The sequence below is a fragment of the Dromiciops gliroides genome, chromosome 4, assembly GCF_019393635.1.
Source record: "Dromiciops gliroides isolate mDroGli1 chromosome 4, mDroGli1.pri, whole genome shotgun sequence".
NCBI classification, from domain to species: Eukaryota; Metazoa; Chordata; class Mammalia; order Microbiotheria; family Microbiotheriidae; genus Dromiciops; species Dromiciops gliroides.
Window position 1 is genome coordinate 99,686,195 of NC_057864.1, and position 21,491 is coordinate 99,707,685.

The window sequence follows — 21,491 nt, forward strand, 5'->3', positions numbered from 1 at the left end:
TGGAGGTAATTAGAGCGGATTGAGTAGAGGATTTGGTCAGATGGAGAATGGATTGGAGAAGGGAGAGACTTGAAGCAAGGAATACACTTAGAAAGCTCCTGCAGTGGCTGGGGGCCTGAATTAGAGTGGGAGGAGGGGAAGGATGTGAGAGATATTGTGGATGTGAAATTGATAAGACTTGACAACTGGCTGGATGAGAGAGAATGAGGAAGTGAGGATAGAGGAATGGATTTCCCCAATCATCATGACTTTAGCCGGAGCCTGACCTGTGAAGTTGCTTTGACCAATACATTAAGTGTTTATCTCTGACCCAGTCTGATCATCTGCCCCAAGCCAGGGGAACTCTGGGTAGGGAGGGTCCTATTTCTTGCTACCCTAATGCTGGTCACCATAGCAGAGGAACATAACTCCACAATGACCCCAGTTTGAGGAGGAAAACTTGCTCCCTTGAATAATACTAAACTCTTGCAACCCACAGCTCCACCCACCTTCTCCAGCCTTCCCCATAATTCAAATCCCTTTCTTGGTCTTTGTACTTTTGGTAGTGGGGTCTTAGGTTTTCCCAAAGCTCTCAGTTAAGTTTCCAGGTATCAAAAGTAATGACACCATTTCCATTGTCATGGATTAATCCATGATGTTAGGAGGTACTCCCAAAATAACTGCCAGATTCCCTGACCTGCCTTTCTCTAAAAGAGTGAAAGGGTGCTAGGGGTTCCTTAGAATCAGCACCCATCTTTACTCCCTCTCTCCAGATTGCAAAGTCTTACTCCACTGAGACTCAGCCTCACCATCCCAAACTCCCAACCGCACGCACATGCCCAATGGCCCATTTGCCCCCTCCCTTCCCTTGCCCCAGTCCCTCCTGTCTTCTCGCCAGATGTCTCCCACACACCTGCTGCTCCTTCCCCCAAGGGATTGGAGTGCTCACCACCCTGCCTCTTCTCCCTGCCCTCCCCCTCCCTTCCCTCTATCCTTCCAGTGAGTCCCACTGCTGCCACTACGCCAAGAATCACCCGCTCCAACAGCATCCCCACCCACGAGGCGGCCTTCGAGCTATACAGCACCTCCCAAATGGGAAGCACCCTGTCCCTGGCCGAGAGACCCAAGGGGATGATTCGGTCAGGATCCTTCCGAGACCCCACGGACGACGGTGAGACTTCATGCATCGCGGTTCACGCTCATTCCAGCCCAGCTGGGGATTCCTCTCACCTGCCACTTCCACTACCACCTCCACCCCCACTACCACCTCCTCCTCCTCCTCCTCCTCCTCCACCAACAAGTACACGATCCCAAGAACATCAAGTTGGGGCCATTTAGTTCCCTCCCCTCCAAAATCCCTGGTGGCCCTAGAGACCTCAGGACATCATTTCTAAACACTGGGACATTGGGACTGAGCATCAGCCATTGGGGAAGGGGGAGGGCAAAAAGCATGAAAGAGTTAAGTGGGACCAATAAGAAGCTTTTCCCAATGATCTCCCAGAATAGATACCAACTACAGAGTAACATACCAGGAGCTTACCTTAGCTAGACTGAGGCACTGCTTTGTCCCTCACACTGATGCTTCCAGGCTTAGATTTAGAGAGGGGTCTGTGCTCTTCTTTGTGGAAGGTCAAAAGAATTCCAGGGGGTCTGGCTCTCCCATTATTATTCATTTCCAGGACTCCCATTCCAAGAGACATTCCTTAGAGATTTCCTTTGGTTCTTGAAATTGGAGTGTTTTTCTTTCCCCTCTATGGATCAGAGTGAATGTTCTCCACAAGATTCTTTCATCTGGCTAATCCCCAGGATTCTATGGAAGCCCCCAGAAGTCAGGGAGAGGGGACAGGCCAACCTACAGGATCACCTCTGATCAACTCTGATAAGAAACTCACCCTCCTGTGCAGCTCCACAGCTTTTCAGATAGGGAAGACTCATGTCTTCCCATGAAATCCTCCTCGCCCTCTCTCCCTTACAGCCTAGTGCCCCTTGGACCAGGCTGAACAAGGAGCTGACCCCCACCACGAGGTGGATTGGGGAAAGAGAGGTTGTCTCTTCACAGGACCTTGTCTCCTCAGCAGAGATCAGGGACCAGCTCTTGAACAGTTGGGATTCCAGTCGTATCCCCTGCCCTGTTCCCTCTCCGCTGCCTCCTGATGCCATCCAGAGTCCAAGCTCCTGCCCAAGGGTCCCCTTTCCCCTGGAAGCTCCCATTAATTCCTCGTATTCTGTTTCTCTCTTTCAGTTCATGGTTCTGTGCTGTCGTTGGCTTCCAGTGCCTCCTCTACCTACTCTTCAGTAAGAGCGTTGCGTTGTCCTTCCGCATCCCCCTACCTTGCGTTACTGTGCTCTAGCTCTTCCCAAAGCCCCTCATTTAGGGGTGACTTAGAAGGAGGGAAGAACTGCTTTCTCTTCGTGGATCTTGCCACATGGGTTTCTGGATAGGGAAGAAGGCTTAGGACTCATAGCAACCAATCACGGACCAGAATTCCTGGATACTTTTCTCATCTCTGCCACCCTGGGCACGGTTGGTGTCCCAGTTTCCCCTTCTGTAAAAGAGAGAAAATCCCTAATTGCCTTAGGGGTCTAGCCATATTGTAATAAGGAGAAAAGAAGGTGGAGTGGGCTTCCACAACTTGTAAATTCTGATAATCTAAACATTCGTGGAGTGTTAGCTGTGTACTGAACACAAGGAATTCAGGACTTCCGAGATTCTGAGTTCTTCCCTGCAATTCTTTCCCCTCCTCCCTAGAGGCCAACAAAATAGTGTATTTTCTACTGACCAGCTAAATAAATGGGAGCTGGACAAGAGACCTGTGCTTAGGATTTAGCAGATAGAAGAAAAAGAACCCCAGGTCATAGAGCATCAACAAACAAGCATGTATTAAATCCGAACACTGTGCCAGGAGCTGCACGGAGTCCTAGTGAGACAAAGTGGCCTTGGTGGTTTATCTAATTCAACCTCCTCGATTTACAATTGAGGAAACTGAGGCCCTGGAAGGTTTAAGTGACTACAGGCGTCTTAAGCAACAGGGATGGGATCCAAATGTAGGTTCTGAATCTAGCCTTCTTCCCACTCCACCCCTTCCTCCCAGTGAGCCCTCTCAGCCCTTCTGCAGAATAGTGAAATAGGGGGCAGCTAGGTGGCGCAGTGGATAAAGCACCGGCCCTGGATTCAGAAGGACCTAAATTCAAATCCAATCTCAGACACTTGACACTTACTAGCTGTGTGACCCTGGGCAAGTCACTTAATCCTCATTGCCCCACAAAAAAAAAAAAAAAAAAAAGAAAGTGAGAATAGTGAAAAAAGCTCAGCACACCTCAAAGGAAATCAGCCCTGATTTCAGTCCATTGATGGGGTTTGGAGCAGGGACCTCTGGGAAAGGCAGGGGTTCCACTTTCTCCCCACTTCTGTCACACTTCAAGTCTACCCCGCCATTGATGACCCTGCCACCTCCATTGTAACCGCTTCCTTTCTTTCTCTCCCTCTCTCCACTCCTGTGCTTCCTTCTTCAGGCTGAGGAGAGGATGCAATCTGAGGTAGGGCCTAAAGCCACTTTCTCTGCTTCTTAACACCACAGCGCCCCTTTTCCCTACCAGACCTTTTGCTCCCTCCCCGCCCCCCCCCCACACACACACATAACCAATGGTTTCTGTTTCCTCCCTTTCTTATAGCAAATCCGGAAACTGCGCCGGGAGCTGGAATCATCACAGGAGAAAGTGGCCACTCTGACATCTCAGCTGTCTGCCAATGTAAGTGTTTTGTTGGAGGGGGAAGAAAGAGAGGCAAACAGTGTTTACCACATGTTGTCCTCAGCTGGGAAGGAAAGGAGGCATTATGGCCTGTCACTGACTACCAGAACCAATCCTTGGACCTCATTAAGCCTCAGTCTTCCCATCCATAAAAATGGGAAGAACTATTCTTCTGGATCCCTCCCACCTTGCCTTACCTAATATGAGCATTATGCAGTTGGATAGAATCATGCTTACAAACAGCTTTGAGATCCCAAAAGGGAAAAAAAAGTGAGATTTATCATGCCAAGATCGGGGTCATCATGGCATTTACCTTGGGCTATCATGGCCCCAGAGAAGAGTTTATAAGGCCCTCAAACAGGCTCATTCCCACTGCCCTGGAGTAGATGATGTTTCTGCCCTGGCACAAGTAGGCAGCCCTGATCTGGGTCATTCTCTTTGCAGACAGCATCAGCACACAGAAACCCAACTCCTTTGCTTAGAATCTCCACTTCGTGTTAACCTCCACAAACAGCTAGCCAGAATGATCTGAGCTTCAGGCTGGGAAGCCAAAATTCCTGGTTTTTCTGCTCTCTACCTGCCCTCACTGATATGGTTTAGGATGAGTCATTTCCTTTCTCAAAGGGCCTTGGTTTCCTTTTCTGTATAATGGGGACAAGGCTGTGGGAGTATCTCCTCCCTGCCCTTCCCCCAGAAGAGTAAACAAAAAACATAACAGCCCTACTGTGAATGGGGAGGGTGGGACAGCAATTTTTCCCCAAAATTGTAAACAACAGCTGAGCCAATCTGCAAGAACCATCCAAATGTTCACACAAAAGTAACCGTGTCTGCAATTTCCGCAGTGGCTCCGGTTTCTCTCTCTCTCCTTCCCCTCTGAGGGACCCAGCTGCTGGGCCTGGGGAGCCAGCCTTGAACCATGCACAACAATTCCCACACTCAACACTAAGCTTGTCCATGTCCCCAGTAAAATCAAACAGGGGACCACACCATACTGATCATGCTCTTTTCCCCAAACTCCAATTCACAGGGTATTTTTTGAGGGTGAAATAAGCTGGATTGAAAGTTCACCTCAAGCACTCTTTCCCAGCCTTGAGGAGCCATCAGAATTGAAACATAGCTGTCCGAGGTCCATCTCTTCATCTCTACTCCCTGCTGCCAAGTCTTACCCCACCAGGGTTGGGGCCTGGGTCATGTCCCACAGACCCTGGGAAATTCTTGTATAGGGGGAGAGAGAGAGACAGAGACAGAGAGATAGACAGAGAGAGAGAGAGAGGGAGGGAGGGAGGGAGGGAGAGAGGCACCAGGAAGGCAATGAACATCATTATTTCTGATTAATTTACACAGCAATCTGCAAACCATCCTGTTGTCAGGGCTGGGACAGGGCCAAGAAAAGGGATTTGGAAAATAATTTTCTTAGAACAGGAAGTTCCCTTAGACTAAGAGAACAAACCCTAAATACCCCAAAGTGGCATATTCTGCATCCAAGAGGAAGATCTTGTGGAGGTATGTAGCTCTCCCTAGCTGCAGAAATGCCACCAGTCGGGGCAGCTAGGTGGCGCAGTGGATAAAGCACTGGCCTTGGATCCAGGAGGACCTGAGTTCAAATCTAGCCTCAGACACTTGACACTTAACTAGCTGTGTGACCCTGGGCAAGTCACTTAACCCTCATTGCCCTGCCAAAAAAAAAAAAGAAAAGAAATGCCACCAGGCCCTTAGTCAGGTTTTCCTGTATTGCTTCCTCCATGTCCCCTAGCTGTCACCCTGACTGTCACCCTGGCTTTGTCATCTTCCACACAACTCCTACATTGCTGAAGCTTTAAGCACACCCTAGAAAGAGGGAGGGAATCTAAACCACTACACCTCTCTCAAATGCCAGCGCAATCCATTCAGCATGACCACTCAACTCTAAGGTCTTTATGCAACTTTGACTGTTCGGGTAGGAGATCCTCTGAGCCAAAGAGATGGGAAAGCAGTTGGGAGAGAAGCTCAGCCGAGGTGGGGAGAGGTCCCTTACCCAGAAAGAGACTGGGATAATGGAGGCAGAAAGGAAGGTGGTTGCCTGTTATGGGCAGGACATCCTCTAGAGCAGCACACAGGCAGTCTATTTGCAGAGAACGCATTGAACGGAGCAAAAAGGAACAACAGGTGAGGAAGTCGAGGTGATGGCAGCTTTCCAGGCAGGGAAGAAGAGAGGAAGCCAGAAAAGGCGTCTCTCCACCCGGGAACCCTCATCCTGTTGGCAAATGCATATTGACAATGGGAAAGGAACCTGATTGGACACAGGAAGGTCCGTCTATATAGAAGCACAAATGAGAGGGGGTGGGTGCTAGGAGGCAGAAGAATGGGCAAACCATAGATTGGGGGCATGGGGCATTGGCTATAAGTTACTTCCCATAGTGTCTGGTCCTGAGGATTTAGCTCTAGGATTTCCCCACTAGTTCAGAGTTCCCTGTTCCTTGCCTAACATCCCCAGCCTGGTCTGCCGCCCTACATTCTTCATTCTGTGTCCTGCCTATGTTCTCCCCACCCGTCTCCAGCCAGCCAGCCAGGGCACAGGCTTATGGCCAGACCGTGTGGGGATCAGCCTTAACCAGGGTCACTTGGCTCTATCTAAATCCTTCCCCAAACTCTTTTTGCCAGCCTAGCCTGGCCCCTTTTCAGGGAGTACACCTGACACCTAGTGGTCAAACTGTGTAATGACCCTTAGATCAGATTCCTGATAGCATTCTCTCTCCCAAACCCTGCACTGAAAAGCCTTGACCCTTATTTCCCAAAGGGAAGAATATCATTAAAGACCCGAGAATTGGGGGTGAGCAAAAACCAAATAAGTATGAGCAGGACCCTCCTTGGGGGAGCAGAGTTGGAATTTATATATACTATTCCAGCAAACTCCTAGAAAGCTGAGGTTGGGGGGGGGGGGAGGAGGCAGGGCATAAACTTGGAGAGGAAAAAAATTACATCATTTTCACTAATATTTGGTTTCCTTTGCAATCCCATGCATTTCATTTCATGGATTTAAAAATAAATCAGTGCATAAAGCACTGGCCTGGATTCAGGAGGACCTGAGTTCAAATTCCACCTCAGACCCTTGATACTTACTGTCTGCATGACCCTGGGAAAATCACTTAACCCTCATTGCCCCACAAAACAAAACATAAACAAAAAAATCCCTTCTCTAGGGCATGTTTTAGAGGCCAACCCAGAGGATCCTGGAAGAACTATGGGCAAAATAGCAGAATGGCACTTTCTCTCATTAGATTGTGACCTCCTTGAGGGAAGGAACTGTCTTTTGTATCTTTTACATCTATATATCTATATATCTATATTCCTAGCACAGAACCTGGCCCATGACTAACATCATGTCATGTAATATTTATGACAACTTTTCCCCCTTCCCTATGCCTGCCACCCCACATGGTGACTTCTGAAGTCAAGAGAAATAACAGGTCCCTTCTTCAGTAGATGATGTGTCAGGCAAGCACAAGATTCTCTTTAAGTGCCAATAAGACCTGCTTTAGTTCCCTGCTCCAAACCCATCCCTCAATACCATTCAAGTAAAGGAGTATTAGATAACACATGGTTTTACCAGTCCTTAGTTTAAATACCACCTTTCTAAGTTCCCATACTCCTCTAACTGGCTAGTGGCTTCCCTTATGAGATTCCTTTGCATCTATTCTGTATATATCTTGTATGTACATATTTATATGTTGTCTCCTCATTCGAAGGTAAGCTTCTTGAGGACAGGAATCATGTTTTTATACCTTTTTTGTATCCCCAATGTTTAGCACTATGTCTGGTTCATAGTAAGCATTTAATAAATGCTTTTTGACTGACTAGTCAAATTCTTAAGACTGCAATACTGGGTGCTTAATTTGCCCCACTGTTTAGAAGCAAATTGACACTGATTAAGCACCCACTTTGTGTATGGTATTGTGCTAGGCACCAGAGGCACAAATAAAAATCAAATAGAGGTTTTGCCCTTATAATCTAATAAGGGGAGACACAACATGCACAAATAACTATAAATTATAAAATGCTTGTGTGCACAGAAGATATCCAATGAAATACCCTGTGGGTTCATGAAGAGAGAAATCACTTCTGGGAGATGAGCAGCAGTCACAGTGATATCTGGGAAGCTGTCATAGAAGAACAGCATCTGAACTAAGGAGGAAAAGAGTCTCTCTAGGCAGAGATGGGTCAGAAAAAGAGAGGACAGGGACAGCTAGGTGGTGCAGTAGATAAAGCACTAGCCTTGGATTCAGGAAGACCTGAGTTTGAATCTGGCCTCAGACACTTGACACTTACTAGCTGTGTGCCCCTGGGCAAGTCACTTAATCCCCATTGCCCTGCAAAGAGAGAGAGAGAGAGAGAGAGAGAGGGAGGGAGAGAGGACATCCCAGGCATAAGAGACAGTCTGTACAAATGAGTGGAAGCAGGAAAAATAAAATAAGATTAAGAAATACTGAGTAGGGGCAGCTAGGTGGCGCAGTGGATAGAGCACTGACCCTGGATTCAGGAGGACCTGAGTTCAAATCCAGCCTCAGACACTTGACATTTAGTAGCTGTGTGACCCTGGGCAAGTCACTTAACCCCAATTGCCTCACCAAAAAAAAAAAAAAAGAAAGAAAAGAAAAGAAAAGAAACACTGAGTAGTTTAGTTTGGCTAGAATATAGAACGTGTAAAGGTAGATTAGTATGAAATAAGTCTGGGCAGGTAGACTGGAGCCATATTGTAAAGGATTTTGAATGTCAGGCTCAGGAATATGGGGGCTGTTTGTTTCAGTAGGCAGTAGGGAGCCACTGAGGGTTTTAGGTTCTATGGGAATGGTATGAGTAGACATGTGCATTAGGAAAACATATTTGGCAGGGTTGAATTTTCAAGGTATTTGTTGCTATTGAAGAGTCCCAGAGAGGGTTTCATGGCATTCCTTCCTACTCCACCTCAATTCCCAACTCTTAGGCCATTCATTTAGGAGCATGTTTTCACATCTGTTTTAGGCTAACCTGGTGGCTGCCTTTGAACAGAGCCTGGTAAACATGACATCCCGTCTACGGCACCTAGCAGAGACAGCAGAGGAAAAGGTGAGGAAACTGAGTGAGACAAGGAAAGAGCTGGTTTGAAAGGGTTGGGTCAATGGTAGAACAGCCAGGGAGGGATTAAGACTGGTCTGTAAAGGCTGACCCTTTCCCCATCTCCACGGGGTGCTGGAGCTTTCTATTACGGATGCTATGACCTCTCTGGGAACTTTGCTGGACTCTCAGTCCAGCCTCCTCAGGCATATACTATGACTGGCCATTTCTCACCCCAGCAAACCAGATAGGATTGTCCAGACCTCTAAATAACCTTGCCAGGTTGATTTTTCCCTAGGACACAGAGCTGCTGGATTTGCGAGAGACTATAGACTTCCTGAAGAAGAAGAACTCTGAGGCTCAGGCTGTCATCCAAGGAGCTCTTAATGGAACAGACGTCACACCCAAGGGTGAGGTCCTGGGAAACAGGTCCCATACAGAACTGCCAAGAGAGGCTGTCCCTATCTTCCTCCTAGTCCCCCTCCAGTCTGGTATAGTGACCAAAAAGCGAGAGGTGCACTGAGATTGCTAGTGTTAGCCTACTGTCATAGTGGTCTATAATCTGGTATTTACTGTTTGCTGGTAGACATAGAAGAGATAGCACCATCCTGAGTAACAAAGTAGATAGAGAGACTTTGTGGGGTTAGCGTGTCCCTCCTAACTTGAACTTGAGTTAAGAGTCTTCCTCTCCTCGCCCTTCCCTGCAGTTCAAAAACTGAAACATCCTTCAGAGGGCTATAAAAATGATGATGCCTTACCTTTGTATAGTGATTTTTCACTTAATACAAAGGGGCTTTACTTGTCTTATTTATTTGTTTGTTTATTTTTGGGTGAGGCAATTGGGGGTTAAATGACTTGCCCAGGGTCACACAGCTAGTAAGTGTCAAGTGTCTAAGACCAGATTTGAACTCAGGTCCTCCTGAATCCAGGGCTGGTGCTCTATACACTGCACCACCTAGCTGTCCCGTCTCATATTATTTGTTATATTTATCTTATTATTTAAACCTTACCATCCCATATGATGGGCAAATATTCATGTCACCATTTTTACTGATAGACAAAACTAAAACCCAAAGAAACTAAATGATCTGCCAACATCACAGTATGACATATTCATTCAATCAGTTAAACATTTTATTAAGCACCTACTATGTGCCAGGCACTGTGCTAAGTGCTGAAAACTTAAAAAGAGGCAAAAGACGGTCCCTTCCCTCAGAGAGCTTATAATGTTAATAGGGAAGATAATATGCAGACAAATATAGTATTCCTCATTTCATGTCTGTTATGTGAAGTTGTTGTTGTCATTGTCATCATCGAATCATTTTGAATGAGAATCTGCCCTAGACTGGGTGTTTTCCCAAAGATCCAAGGCCCGCCCTCCAAGATTTTTTTTCATCTTTTTAAAATGTTTTTCCCACTTTTTCTCCATCACTCTCCTCAAAGATTATAAGGCCCAGGGCAATGTTCCTGGAGAGTTTGCTTGACCAACATATTATTTTTGCCTTTTAATTAAGGCAAAACTTCTACTGGATTCTCCTTTGAAACTTTCACCACATCCTGTAGGATATATGAACACACCCAAGAGTGTCACAAGCTTCAAAACTCATGATCTGATTTATTTTCCCCATGACCTAAAAAGTCAACCAGAAAGTCCATAGTCCCATTTCTGAACATTGGAGAGTCAAAGGATGGCTAAACATTGTCTTTCTTTCTCTGAGATATGGGCATAGGGCTGGTTGGATTCTTCTGGACATGGGCTTATTTTAAGGTCGTCTCTAAGCCTTCCCTGTCTTCTTCACATCCTCCCTGCACGTGTAGAGCTTCGGATCAAGAGACAGAACTCTTCAGACAGTATTTCCAGCCTCAACAGCATCACCAGTCACTCCAGCATAGGTAGCAGCAAGGATGCCGATGCAAAGAAGAAGAAGAAAAAGAGTTGGGTAGGTGAGGGTGGGCAGGGAGGGAACTATGTAGGACAGGACCCTGTTCAAATTTCCCTGGAATTGTACTCTTTCAGGGATTAGTACTTGTCCCATGCACCTACCCTTGCCCAGATGTGTTATCAGCTAAGAGCAAGGTCTCCTAACTTCTCCTTTTTCCTCAACTATCTGTGCTCTGACCACCACCCCCCCAAACCTCTCCCTCTGGGACTCTCCCAGCCTGACCAGGCTCAGGTGTCCCTTCCGACTGAAGGAGGGATGAGGAAATACCCAGAAGGAGGCCTTAGATCAACCCCTATTCCCATCAGAACCATGGTTGGGAAAGCAGTCCATGGAGAAAAGGGTCAGTTACCCATTCTCTACGCACCTTGCAGCTTGCCTCTGGAGGACCCTTTCTAGAATGCTTTGGAGAAGGGAGGTTTTGTGGGTGGTTCTCTATTCCTCCTCCTCAATATTCTATACCACCTCCAAGGAAGATTTTCTACAACTTTTAGCCTAAAGATTGCCTCTAGGGGCGGCTAGGTGGCGCAGTGGATAGAGCACCGGCCGTGGATTCAGGAGCACCTGAGTTCAAATCCAGCCTCAGACACTTAACACTTACTAGCTGTGTGACCCTGGGCAAGGCACTTAACCCCAATTGCCCCACCAAAAAAAAAAAAAAAGATTGCCTCTGCATTTATTTTTTGGGCAATTAGCCTCTGGTTGATCTTAAATCCCTCATGTAGCTTCTGGAACAATTTTAGCTCCTCTTCTCTTAGTGCTTAGTGGCAAAGAAAGGACCAACCCCCCCCCCCCCCGCCCCGCACTGGAAGTATCATATCCCTCTCAACCCTTCAGTAAGCCTGGTCCAGGGCTTGGAACTCCCCATACCCCAAAATCCCTATACCCTGAAGCTCAGGGAAGGCCCTAGATGGATGAAATGAGTGATTAAGTGTTGCTTTTTTTCCCTCTCAAATGCTGACCTCAAACCCCTATTTTTTTCCAGGTCTATGAGGTAAGAATCTGAGACCTAATTCCACCCTTCTCACCATTTCCACCCTTCCCTTTGCCATGACTTCCCCATTTCCAGGGCAACTCATTCACCTTACACCAGATATCCACTGATGAAACTAACCATCACACCCATGCCATTATTCTTAACTCACCTTGCTGCATGGTCCATCCATTGCTACTCTGAATAAGCATAGAGGAGGTGGTCTGATTGGGAAACTAATGGGAAAGAAAGTTACACACTACCTTGAATCATTCATTCTGCCCGTCTCTCATCACAATTCTCCCCAAAATTTCTCTCTCTCTCTCTCTCTCTCTCTCTCTCTCTCTCTCTCTCTCTCTCTCTCTCTCTCTCTCTCACACACACACACACACACACACACACACACACACATTACAAGCTAGCCTGTAGCTAAATTAAGTTCTAACACTTCAGAGAATGGTCTTTCATGGGGTCACCCAGTTCCCATCTCCAGTCATATAAAAGTAGAAACCCAGTATCAAAGATGCTTACTGAATAAATGTTCCTTCAACCCCAGGCTCTAGAGGCCAGCCCAGTTCTGGCCTTGCCCAAGAACATTATTCTAAAATAAGACAAAAGAAAGATGAGTAGTGAATGTCCTCCATTTGAGGATTCCTGAGATCCCAGGGAAGGTCTACAGCCTTCTTGGGAATTCAAGTGGTCACTCTAGGACAGTTTCAAAGTCCTGGTATAAAACAGGTATCTGAGGATCCCTCTATTTATTCTAGACTCACGTTGATCATGTTGATCCAGATCTAGCCTTGGGTAGGCAGGATGGGTTACCGGGGTGGTCATATGAGACTCATAGCCACGGACATTCTTTCCCATGGTAGGCATCATGATGTCCCTAAGGTCCTGGTCCATCTGCATTCTATCAGTTCAGTTAAACAGGCATTTGTTAAGCACTTGGCATGGGGCGTTGTACAAAGTGCTGTGAAGGATACAAAAAAAGTGAGGGACAGGGCCCCTTCTCTGAAGGAGCTTATATAGTCTTGTTGGAAAGACGAGACCTATAATGAAGCCAATGACAAATACTAGAAGGCAGATAATCAAGTGCCCAAATGAGTGGTAGAAACATTACATACCATGGGAGTTCACAAATGTTAGCATGTGATGTGGGCTGAAGCAGTTGGGGAAGGTTCTGGAGCTGGACCATGAAGAATGGTTAGAATTCACGTTGGTTTAGAGCAGAGATGAGGACGTTCCAGGCAGAGCAGCTGAGGTGTGACAAGGAGCACGAAGTTGGTTTTGAGAGCTAAGGGAAGATAACACTGAATAAGTCAAATGGGACATAATTATAGAATGTCTTAAAGGGACCAAGAGTTTGGACCAGATCTTACAGGCAATAAACATTTTTCAACATAAGGGTGATATGATCAAATTAGTGTTTTTAAATCAACCTAATCTCGTTGCCCAAAAGATTGATTGGAAAGGTCAATAAGAGAAGACTGGAAAAGAAGACCAGTGAAACAACCATTAGAATATTCAGGTATGAGCTGATGGGTACCTACCCCATGCTCATTAGCATCTTGCCTTGCTAGCTGAAGAGCTAAGTTTGATTCAGTCCCCATTCAACAAGTATTTATTGAATTCTACCATGTGCAAGCACCAAACTTAAGACTTTGGTACCAGCCTTTTGTTTGGTAATCTATTTGCTTACCCTTGGAAATACCCAAAAAGGGTCTTAGGTAGCTGTGAAAGCCAAATCTCAAGAATAATAGGCTCCCAGTGGAGCAGAAGGATCATGGCCTTAGCAATGATGATGCTGATGCTAGTTCAGGGGGTTCCTAACAGGATCTAGAATCCTAAAGAATGGGTTACTACTTACTGGGCAACTATAGCCACAAGGTCCTATATCTTGCATGTGCACACATGCAGCTCCCTGTGCTGCAGTAATGAAATGGAAATGACCCAGGTTCATAGTCCCAGCACTCTCTTGACTTGGGAAAGTAATCCCCTCTGGGCCTGAGCTTCTTTATCTATTAAACGAGGAGGATGGATTAAGTCAACTTTCAGGCCCTTTTTAGTTCTAAAATTTATACAGACACACACACACGAACATAAATAGGTACACACTCCTCATTCCCAGATGTGTATACACTCATCATTCCTCATTACCTACTATAATACACCAATACATATATTACCAATGTCAATAATACCAACATCTGTCCCCACTGTTACTGGACCATACCCTGGCTCAAACTACTTGAGTTTATGTATTATATATTCCACTGAGTAGGAGTCTGGTCGCCAACTACCCACCAGCTAGAAACTGGCACCTGACACCTCTTCCTGTGTCCCAAGAGAGATCCCCCCCAACTGCCTGGAAATGGAAGTCTCTAATATCTATAAAACCCAAATACTTTCCCCTTCCTCCCCCCTGCCATTCTAAAGCCCTGGTTCACCTCCATCCCTTGCAATATCTGGCACCCTCCCACCTCTTGCCACCATTCAAGTCTGTGTTCCTGGGTGTGTGTGTGCATTCATATGGGTGTGCATGCTGCATGAGTAGAGCCTGCAACATGGGACAGCTCCCTGGTTCACACCTTTTTTAGCTCACACCTTTAAGTTCCATTTCAATGTGGCCTTCCCCAAGGAGGAAAAAGGAGGGCAGTTAAGAGTTGACTCACTGGAAAGCTCTGAAGTGTTGTGGGTTGGTTCATGCTATGACCAGGTGGGGAATATGGGGTGCTAAGACACACTTGACACCACTCCTCCCAGCAGTTGCTGAGGAACCTGGGGTGGCCTATGTTTACAGTCAGTTCTGGTTGCCAGGTATTAGGAAGGTGAGCCCAAGTCAAAGATTGGATCCTGAAGCCCGAATGATGCCAGACTCTAGACCAGTGATTCTTAACTTGCAATCCATGAACTTTTTTTATTATTTTGATAATTATTTCCATTTAATTAGTTTCCTGTGTAATTCTGTGTATTTTATTTTATGCATTTAAAAACATTATTCTAAGAATAGACTTCCCCAGATTGCCAAAGGCATCCATGCCCAAAAAGGTTAAGAACACCCAGTCTAGGACATCAGTGTTCTGCTGAGAGAAATAGATTTGAGACACCTGCACAATAGAGAGACACCAGCCAGCATCCATGGGCCCCACTGTAGCTGTGCCCTCACTGTCTTCTGTGCCTTGGAGAATATGTATATAGAAGGCTGAGGTATTGTTTACCTAGACACGAGAGGGAAGGCACAAATCCCAGCCGAGTCCCCCACAAAGAAATAGACCAGAAGATCATAACTTCTCTCCCAGCCCCAATTCCTAGAGAACTCTTCTACTCTTACTCCTTGATGCAAAGAGGAGTCTTATAAAGAAAAGACTTGGGGGCAGCTAGGTGGCACAGTGGATAAAGCACTGGCCCTGGATTCAGGAGGACCTGAGTTCAAATCTGGCCTCAGATACTTGACACTTACTAGTTGTGTGATCCTGGGCAAGTCACTTAACCCTCATTGCCCCACACAAGAAAGGAAGAAAAGAAAAGACAATGCCCCCTGACTGGTATCCTACCATCAGGCAAAGTGTCTCTACTCTCTCAGTTTCAGCCTTAGCTGCCTCTCTCAGGCAGGGTCCTGATATACAACCCCCTACTTTGTTCCACTCTTGACTCTGTTCTCTTGCAGCTCCGTAGCTCCTTCAACAAAGCCTTTAGCATCAAGAAGGGCCCCAAGTCAGCCTCTTCTTACTCTGACATCGAGGAGATCGCCACACCTGACTCCTCGGCCCCATCTTCACCCAAACTGCAGCACGGCTCCACTGAGACTGCCTCACCATCCATCAAGTCCTCTAATTCCTCCTCTGTGGGCATTGATGTCACTGAGTAAGCCTTCCCCCTCAACCCAGGACTCTGAGACCTTACCTGGCCGAACTAGGGTCCCATCCCTGGAAGGCGTTTCCTTCTCACCACGGTATCTCTGAGTTGTTATGTCCTTCAAGGCTCAGCTCAAATGCCATCTTCCATATGAAGCCTTTTCTGATCCCCCCCACCCCAGCTGCTAGTACTTTCCCTTTCCCCAAAAAAGTACACTTCGTTTTTATTTTGTACATCTCTTGTGTAGGGAGACCTTATAGCATTAAGGATAGAGTACTGGCCTCTAAATTAGGAAAATCTGAGTTCAAATCCTACATGTGGCTGTTTGACCCTGGGCATGTCACTTAAAATGTCTGTACCCCAGGAAATTTAACAACAGCAACAACTAATAATGATGCTGATACTGATGGTGATGCTGATAACTCTCGCTTATGTGGCACCTACTATGTTCTAGGCATACTGTGCTAAGCATTTTACAAATATTATCTCACTATATCCAATATGATCTCATAATATTGTATCTTCATAACAACCCTGGGAGTTAAGTGTTATTATCAAACAGAGGTTAAGTAATTTAACCAAGGTCACATACCTAGTGTCTAATATTGGATTTGAACTCAAGTCTTCCTGACTCCAGGCCCAGAGTTCCCTACACCATTGAAATCACAAGTCCAATTAATAACAATAATGATAATAATAAATATATACATATATATGTGCCTGTGTTTATATACACCTGTATAGATATATATTGTCTCCTTTGAAGGCAGAAACAGTTTCATTTTTGTTTCTGTATCTCCAAGTATCTGACACATAGTAGGTACTAATTAAACGTTTGTTGATTGATGCTCCACCGTAGACCTGTGGAAATGTAATACTAGGAAATTGCCAATAATAATTCCTCCTTAGCTATCCTTGCATGGGGGTAATGTAGGGTTTGTCCTCATTATTGATAGAGAACCCAGTGATGCCTTGTGAATCTGGAGGTACTCATGACACGTCTATATCTTAGTCCTCCCAGAAAGACTCTGAAATGTTGGTATTCTTGCAAGCAGCCTCATCTGTCTCTTGCTCAGCTGTCTATTACAATGCTATTTCCCATCCCCAAATAGGATGTTCCATGCCAACGAGGAAGAGGAGGAACCAGAAAAGAAAGAGGTATCTGAGCTGCGTTCAGAGCTGTGGGAGAAGGAGATGAAGCTCACAGACATCCGACTGGAAGCTCTCAACTCTGCCCACCAACTGGATCAGCTCCGGGAGACTATGCACAACATGCAGGTGAGCACAGGGCAGAGAGTCTGTGGGAAGAGAGGTCTGGGGCCTGCCAAACCCCACTCCTTAACTGCCTGCTCTCTCCACAGCTGGAGGTGGACCTTCTAAAGGCAGAAAATGACCGGCTGAAGGTGGCCCCAGGTCCCTCATCTGGTTCGACCCCGGGGCAGGCCCCCGGTTCATCTGCTGCCTCATCCCCACGTCGTTCCCTGGGTCTCGCCCTAGCCCATTCCTTCAGTCCTAGCCTCACAGACACAGGTACCTGCTGGAGGAGGAGAGCATTCAAGGGTGGGGAGAGAGAGGACCACATCATCTGTCCCTACTGTCACACTTCCCACAGGGGCAACCTGAATTCCACATGAATCTATTTTCTTCTTTTCTGGAAATTGCTAAAATTTTAGTGCTTTAAGGTTTGCAAAAAAAACTTATCTTATTTGAGCCTCACAACAACCCTGTGAGGTAGGTGCTATTATCATCCCCATCTTACAAATGAGAAAACTGAGACTGAGAAAAGCAAAATCATTTACAAAGGCTTACAGAGCTAGTAAGGATTAAAATTCAGGCCTTCCCGACTCCAAGTACAGAATTCTATCCACTGAGTCCCTAAAGGACTAGGATGCCTTGGACACACTGAAAAGTTAATCAGCCCAGGTTACATGCCTGTTCTGTGCCTCAGTTTTTTCTTTGGTGGTAACTAGAAAAAATGAGGGGATTAATGAGAACAACTAAAGGAAAGGTAGTATGTTCCCAGGGCTTTCACTTAGCTTTTCCCATCAACCTTCACAGAGCTGTCTCCCATGGATGGCATCAGCACCTGTAGCTCAAAAGAAGAAGTAACCCTTCGAGTAGTAGTCCGAATGCCACCTCAGCACATCATCAAAGGGGTAAGGAATTGGAAAGGATGGGGGGAGTGGTTGTGGGAAGAAGCAGCTGCATCCAGGAACCAGAATAATTTATTTACATCCAAAAAATCCCCAGGAATCTGCTTTCCCATTAGTAGAAGATGATCTTGCTGAGGTCAGGAACTGTTTCTTTTCTGGTTTTGTATCCTCAGCACCCCTGGCACATTAGTAGGAGCTTTATAAATGTTTGGTGGAGACTCTTAGAGGGTTCCAAACTAAAGCTTTCCCCTATTGTAAGAGAGTCTTCTTGCCTAGCTTCACCAGAGCTAGACAGAAATACTCACTGGTCTCTGCTTTGGGCTTTCAGGACTTAAAACAGCAGGAGTTCTTCCTGGGCTCAAGCAAGGTCAGTGGTAAAATTGACTGGAAGATGCTGGATGAGGCCGTTTGCCAAGTATTCAAGGTAAGAGAAACCAGTGGCCTCTTCCTACTAGGCAGATCATTGAGCTCTTGAGTTGTGGTATCTGTGGGTTATGAGAGCTTTGATTTGTTTTGTTTTGTTTTGTTTTGTTTTTGTTTTGTATTGCCGGGCAATGAGGGTTAAGTGACTTGCCCAGGGTCACACAGCTGGTAAGTGTCAAGTGTCTGAGGCTGCATTTGAACTCAGGTCCTCCTGAATCCAGGGCCAGTGCTTTATCCATTGCACCACCTAGCTGCCCCCAAGAGCTTAGATGTTTTATCAAGAATACTCAGGAGAGGGGGCAGCTAGATGGCGCAGTGGATAGAGCACTGGCCCTGGAGTCAGGAGGACCTGAGTTCAAATCCGGCCTCAGACACTTGACACTTACTAGCTGTGTGACCCTGGGCAAGTCACTTAAGCCCAATTGCCTCACTAAAAAAAAAAAAAAAAAGAATACTCAGGAGAGATGTTAGTGCTTGAATGGGGACAGTGACCTCTGTCTCAATCCCCTTTACTGTTGTTTCTCTCCTTCCCTCTGTCTCTTCCTGTTACCCCTGGTCTTTGTCTTTTGCTGTATCCACCTTTCTCTTTGGCCCTTTTCATAGGACTACATTACCAAAATGGACCCAGCTTCTACACTGGGCTTAAGTACCGAGTCAGTCTATGGCTACAGCATCAGCCATGTGAAGCGGGTGCTGGATGCTGAGCCTCCAGAGCTGCCACCTTGCCGTCGAGGTATCAACAGCATCGCTGTCTCACTCAAAGGTCAGTCCTTTTACCAGGGGCTAGGTAGCACAGAGTGGGAGTAGAGGCTTAGTAAGCAGTAGTTCCTTCCCTCTGGTACCCTTCCCTCTAAACCTGAGTCCTAAATCTACTTGTCTCAACACATAGCAAAGTCAGTTTCCCAGGATCTGATGCCCCTCTAGGCTTTCTATATGGGGTTTGTGGAGCCTTCCATGAAGCCTTGAAGGGAAATGACTAAGTTTTTCAGAAGACTTTCTGGACAAAGGATGGGTACACTTCAATCCTTAGGGTTCTAACCATGCCTTCTCTTTCCTGGGATGGTGGGTACAGGTCTAAAGGAGAAGTGTGTTGACAGCCTGGTATTTGAGACACTGATCCCCAAGCCCATGATGCAACACTACATAAGCCTTCTTCTCAAGCACCGACGTCTCATCCTCTCCGGCCCCAGTGGCACAGGCAAGACCTACCTGACCAACCGGTTGGCTGAGTACCTAGTGGAACGCTCAGGCCGAGAGGTCACAGAGGGCATCGTTAGCACCTTCAACATGCACCAGCAGTCTTGCAAGGTACCTGCCCCAAAACATCCTATCAGTGTTGGATCGGTTGGCCAAATTCATCCCAAATTCAATGTTGGCCTAAACTCTCATCCCCTAAACACGTTTCCCTCCTCATTCTAATCTCTTTCTTTGTGCCTTCTTTCTGCTCTCTTCCTCTCTTTTATTCTTTATCTACTCTCTTGGGCTTCCACAGCTGTGAAATGAGAGGGTTGGACTGTGAGCTTCATTCCCCTTTTTCCCTTCCTTCTCATCCCTCCTTTCATGCTCCTTCTTCCTCACTCTAATTTCCTGTTGAGAAATTTGACCTTGCCCTCCCCTACATCCTATCTCTCCTCCTCTCTTGCTGTCCTTTCCATTTGGTTCTCCTTTAACCCTATCTTCTGCCACAGTTCCCTAATCTATCTCCTGTTCTTCTCCTTTCCTGTCCTCCTAAGTGCCATCCCTATCCCTAGGCTTTCTTTGAAGCAACATAGAGAGCTGAATGTAGCCTGTGAAGTTCTCCCTGAACCCCTTGGATTTGGTTCAAACCTGGCTTTCTATTATAGCATTTGTAGGTCTTGCAAAGCACTTTGGATTTGTTATCTCATTTGCTCTCTAGCTGAGATAGGCAGTTCCCATCAGTACTGATCCCATAAGACTTACTAAACCAATCCATGAGATCCATCATCCATAGGACCTCAGGAAATTGTATTAATGCTGGCACCCCTAGGGGACTTGGAGGTCATTGCTTAGGAGACCAGAGAATATTTCTGCTTAGGAACTAGCCAGACTCATTAAACTGACCCAGAGACACTAAAGAAACCAACAACTACCATGGCCTTCCCAGGGTCTTTACAACCAGGGGAGATTCAGATCATGGAATAGGGCTCCAGTTCTACCCTGTATCAACCCCCAAAAGGTAACCAGATGAAAATGGTTCTGATGTTAAGATGTGACGAAAGCTCTTTGGCCTTGAAACATTTTGTTCTGGAGTAGTCCTGAGGTTATCTTTCTTTCTTGGGACCTCACCCACTACCTCCCTTTTCCCCCAGGACCTGCAGTTATACCTCTCCAACCTAGCTAACCAGATTGACCGAGAGACAGGCATCGGGGATGTGCCCCTGGTGATTCTGCTGGATGATCTGAGTGAGGCGGGATCCCTCAGCGAACTAGTTAATGGAGCTCTTACCTGCAAATACCACAAATGGTGAGCCACAGCCCAGAATGAACATGTGCTTATGGGAAGCTGGGCTGCCACATCCATCAGCTTTCTTTATGTAGTATTGGCATGGCGAGGAGCAACATGTGAAACAAGTTCATGTTTATTTGTCTCCCTTCCCATTCCCCTTTTCTCCACAGCCCCTATATCATAGGTACCACCAATCAGCCTGTGAAGATGACCCCTAACCATGGCCTGCACTTGAGCTTCAGGTAAGGATCCTACTCCCAAGCCTGGGTAGATATTGGATGCCCTTTTCCATTTCATGATTTCCCTCCCTCCATTTCCCCTCCCTACTCCCCACCACAAAGAATTTATCCCCTAGGAGTTATAGCCAAAGAGCCTGGGGACAGCAAAAGAAAAGAAGAGAGCAGAACGCTTGATGTTGGAGAAGATGCAACCCTTTTAGTGAGAGAAACCATGGGTCAGTAAATTCTAGTCTGTGGCCAAATCCTTTCCATCACCTGAAGTACTCTACAGTACAAGCTAAGAATGTTTTTTACATTTTTAAGTTCAGTAAAACATTTTTTCAAAACATAAAAGACACAGACAGTCCAAAAAGAAGGCTGGATTTGGCCCAAGGCCTCTGGTTTCCTGGTCCCTGGGTTCGATGGTTAGCCCTGTCGTCTGGCTTCTCCGCCAGTTCTAGTCTGAGGGCAGGATAGTAATACCTAAAAAGGATTATTTAAGTGAAAATGAATTCATTTCCACATACATTAAAAGCCTACTATTGGGGGGCAGCTAGGTGGTTCAGTGGATAAAGCACTGGCCCTGAATTCAGGAGGACCTGAGTTCAAATCTGGCCTTAAACACTTGACACTTACTAGTTGTGTGACCCTGGGCAAGTTGTT

General features: G+C 46.3%; 1 protein-coding gene across 9 annotated transcripts in view; it reads left to right on the forward strand.

Moving 5' to 3' along the window:
* The window catches only part of NAV1 (neuron navigator 1), a 381,557-nt gene that overhangs the window by 347,900 nt on the left and 12,166 nt on the right, over nt 1–21,491 (forward strand). For 3 of the 9 annotated variants that reach the window (XM_044000374.1, XM_044000373.1, XM_044000381.1), the window contains 17 exons: nt 980–1,150; nt 2,222–2,274; nt 3,493–3,516; nt 3,652–3,729; nt 8,728–8,811; nt 9,098–9,209; nt 10,618–10,739; nt 11,725–11,733; nt 15,380–15,576; nt 16,680–16,845; nt 16,929–17,097; nt 17,626–17,723; nt 18,049–18,144; nt 18,747–18,906; nt 19,216–19,451; nt 20,474–20,628; nt 20,781–20,852. In XM_044000374.1, coding sequence (XP_043856309.1) covers nt 980–1,150; nt 2,222–2,274; nt 3,493–3,516; nt 3,652–3,729; nt 8,728–8,811; nt 9,098–9,209; nt 10,618–10,739; nt 11,725–11,733; nt 15,380–15,576; nt 16,680–16,845; nt 16,929–17,097; nt 17,626–17,723; nt 18,049–18,144; nt 18,747–18,906; nt 19,216–19,451; nt 20,474–20,628; nt 20,781–20,852 — 2,002 coding nt within the window. The remainder of the gene's footprint in view (nt 1–979; nt 1,151–2,221; nt 2,275–3,492; nt 3,517–3,651; nt 3,730–8,727; nt 8,812–9,097; nt 9,210–10,617; nt 10,740–11,724; nt 11,734–15,379; nt 15,577–16,679; nt 16,846–16,928; nt 17,098–17,625; nt 17,724–18,048; nt 18,145–18,746; nt 18,907–19,215; nt 19,452–20,473; nt 20,629–20,780; nt 20,853–21,491) is intronic. The other 6 variants (XM_044000375.1, XM_044000376.1, XM_044000378.1 and 3 more) reach the window with 6 other exon arrangements.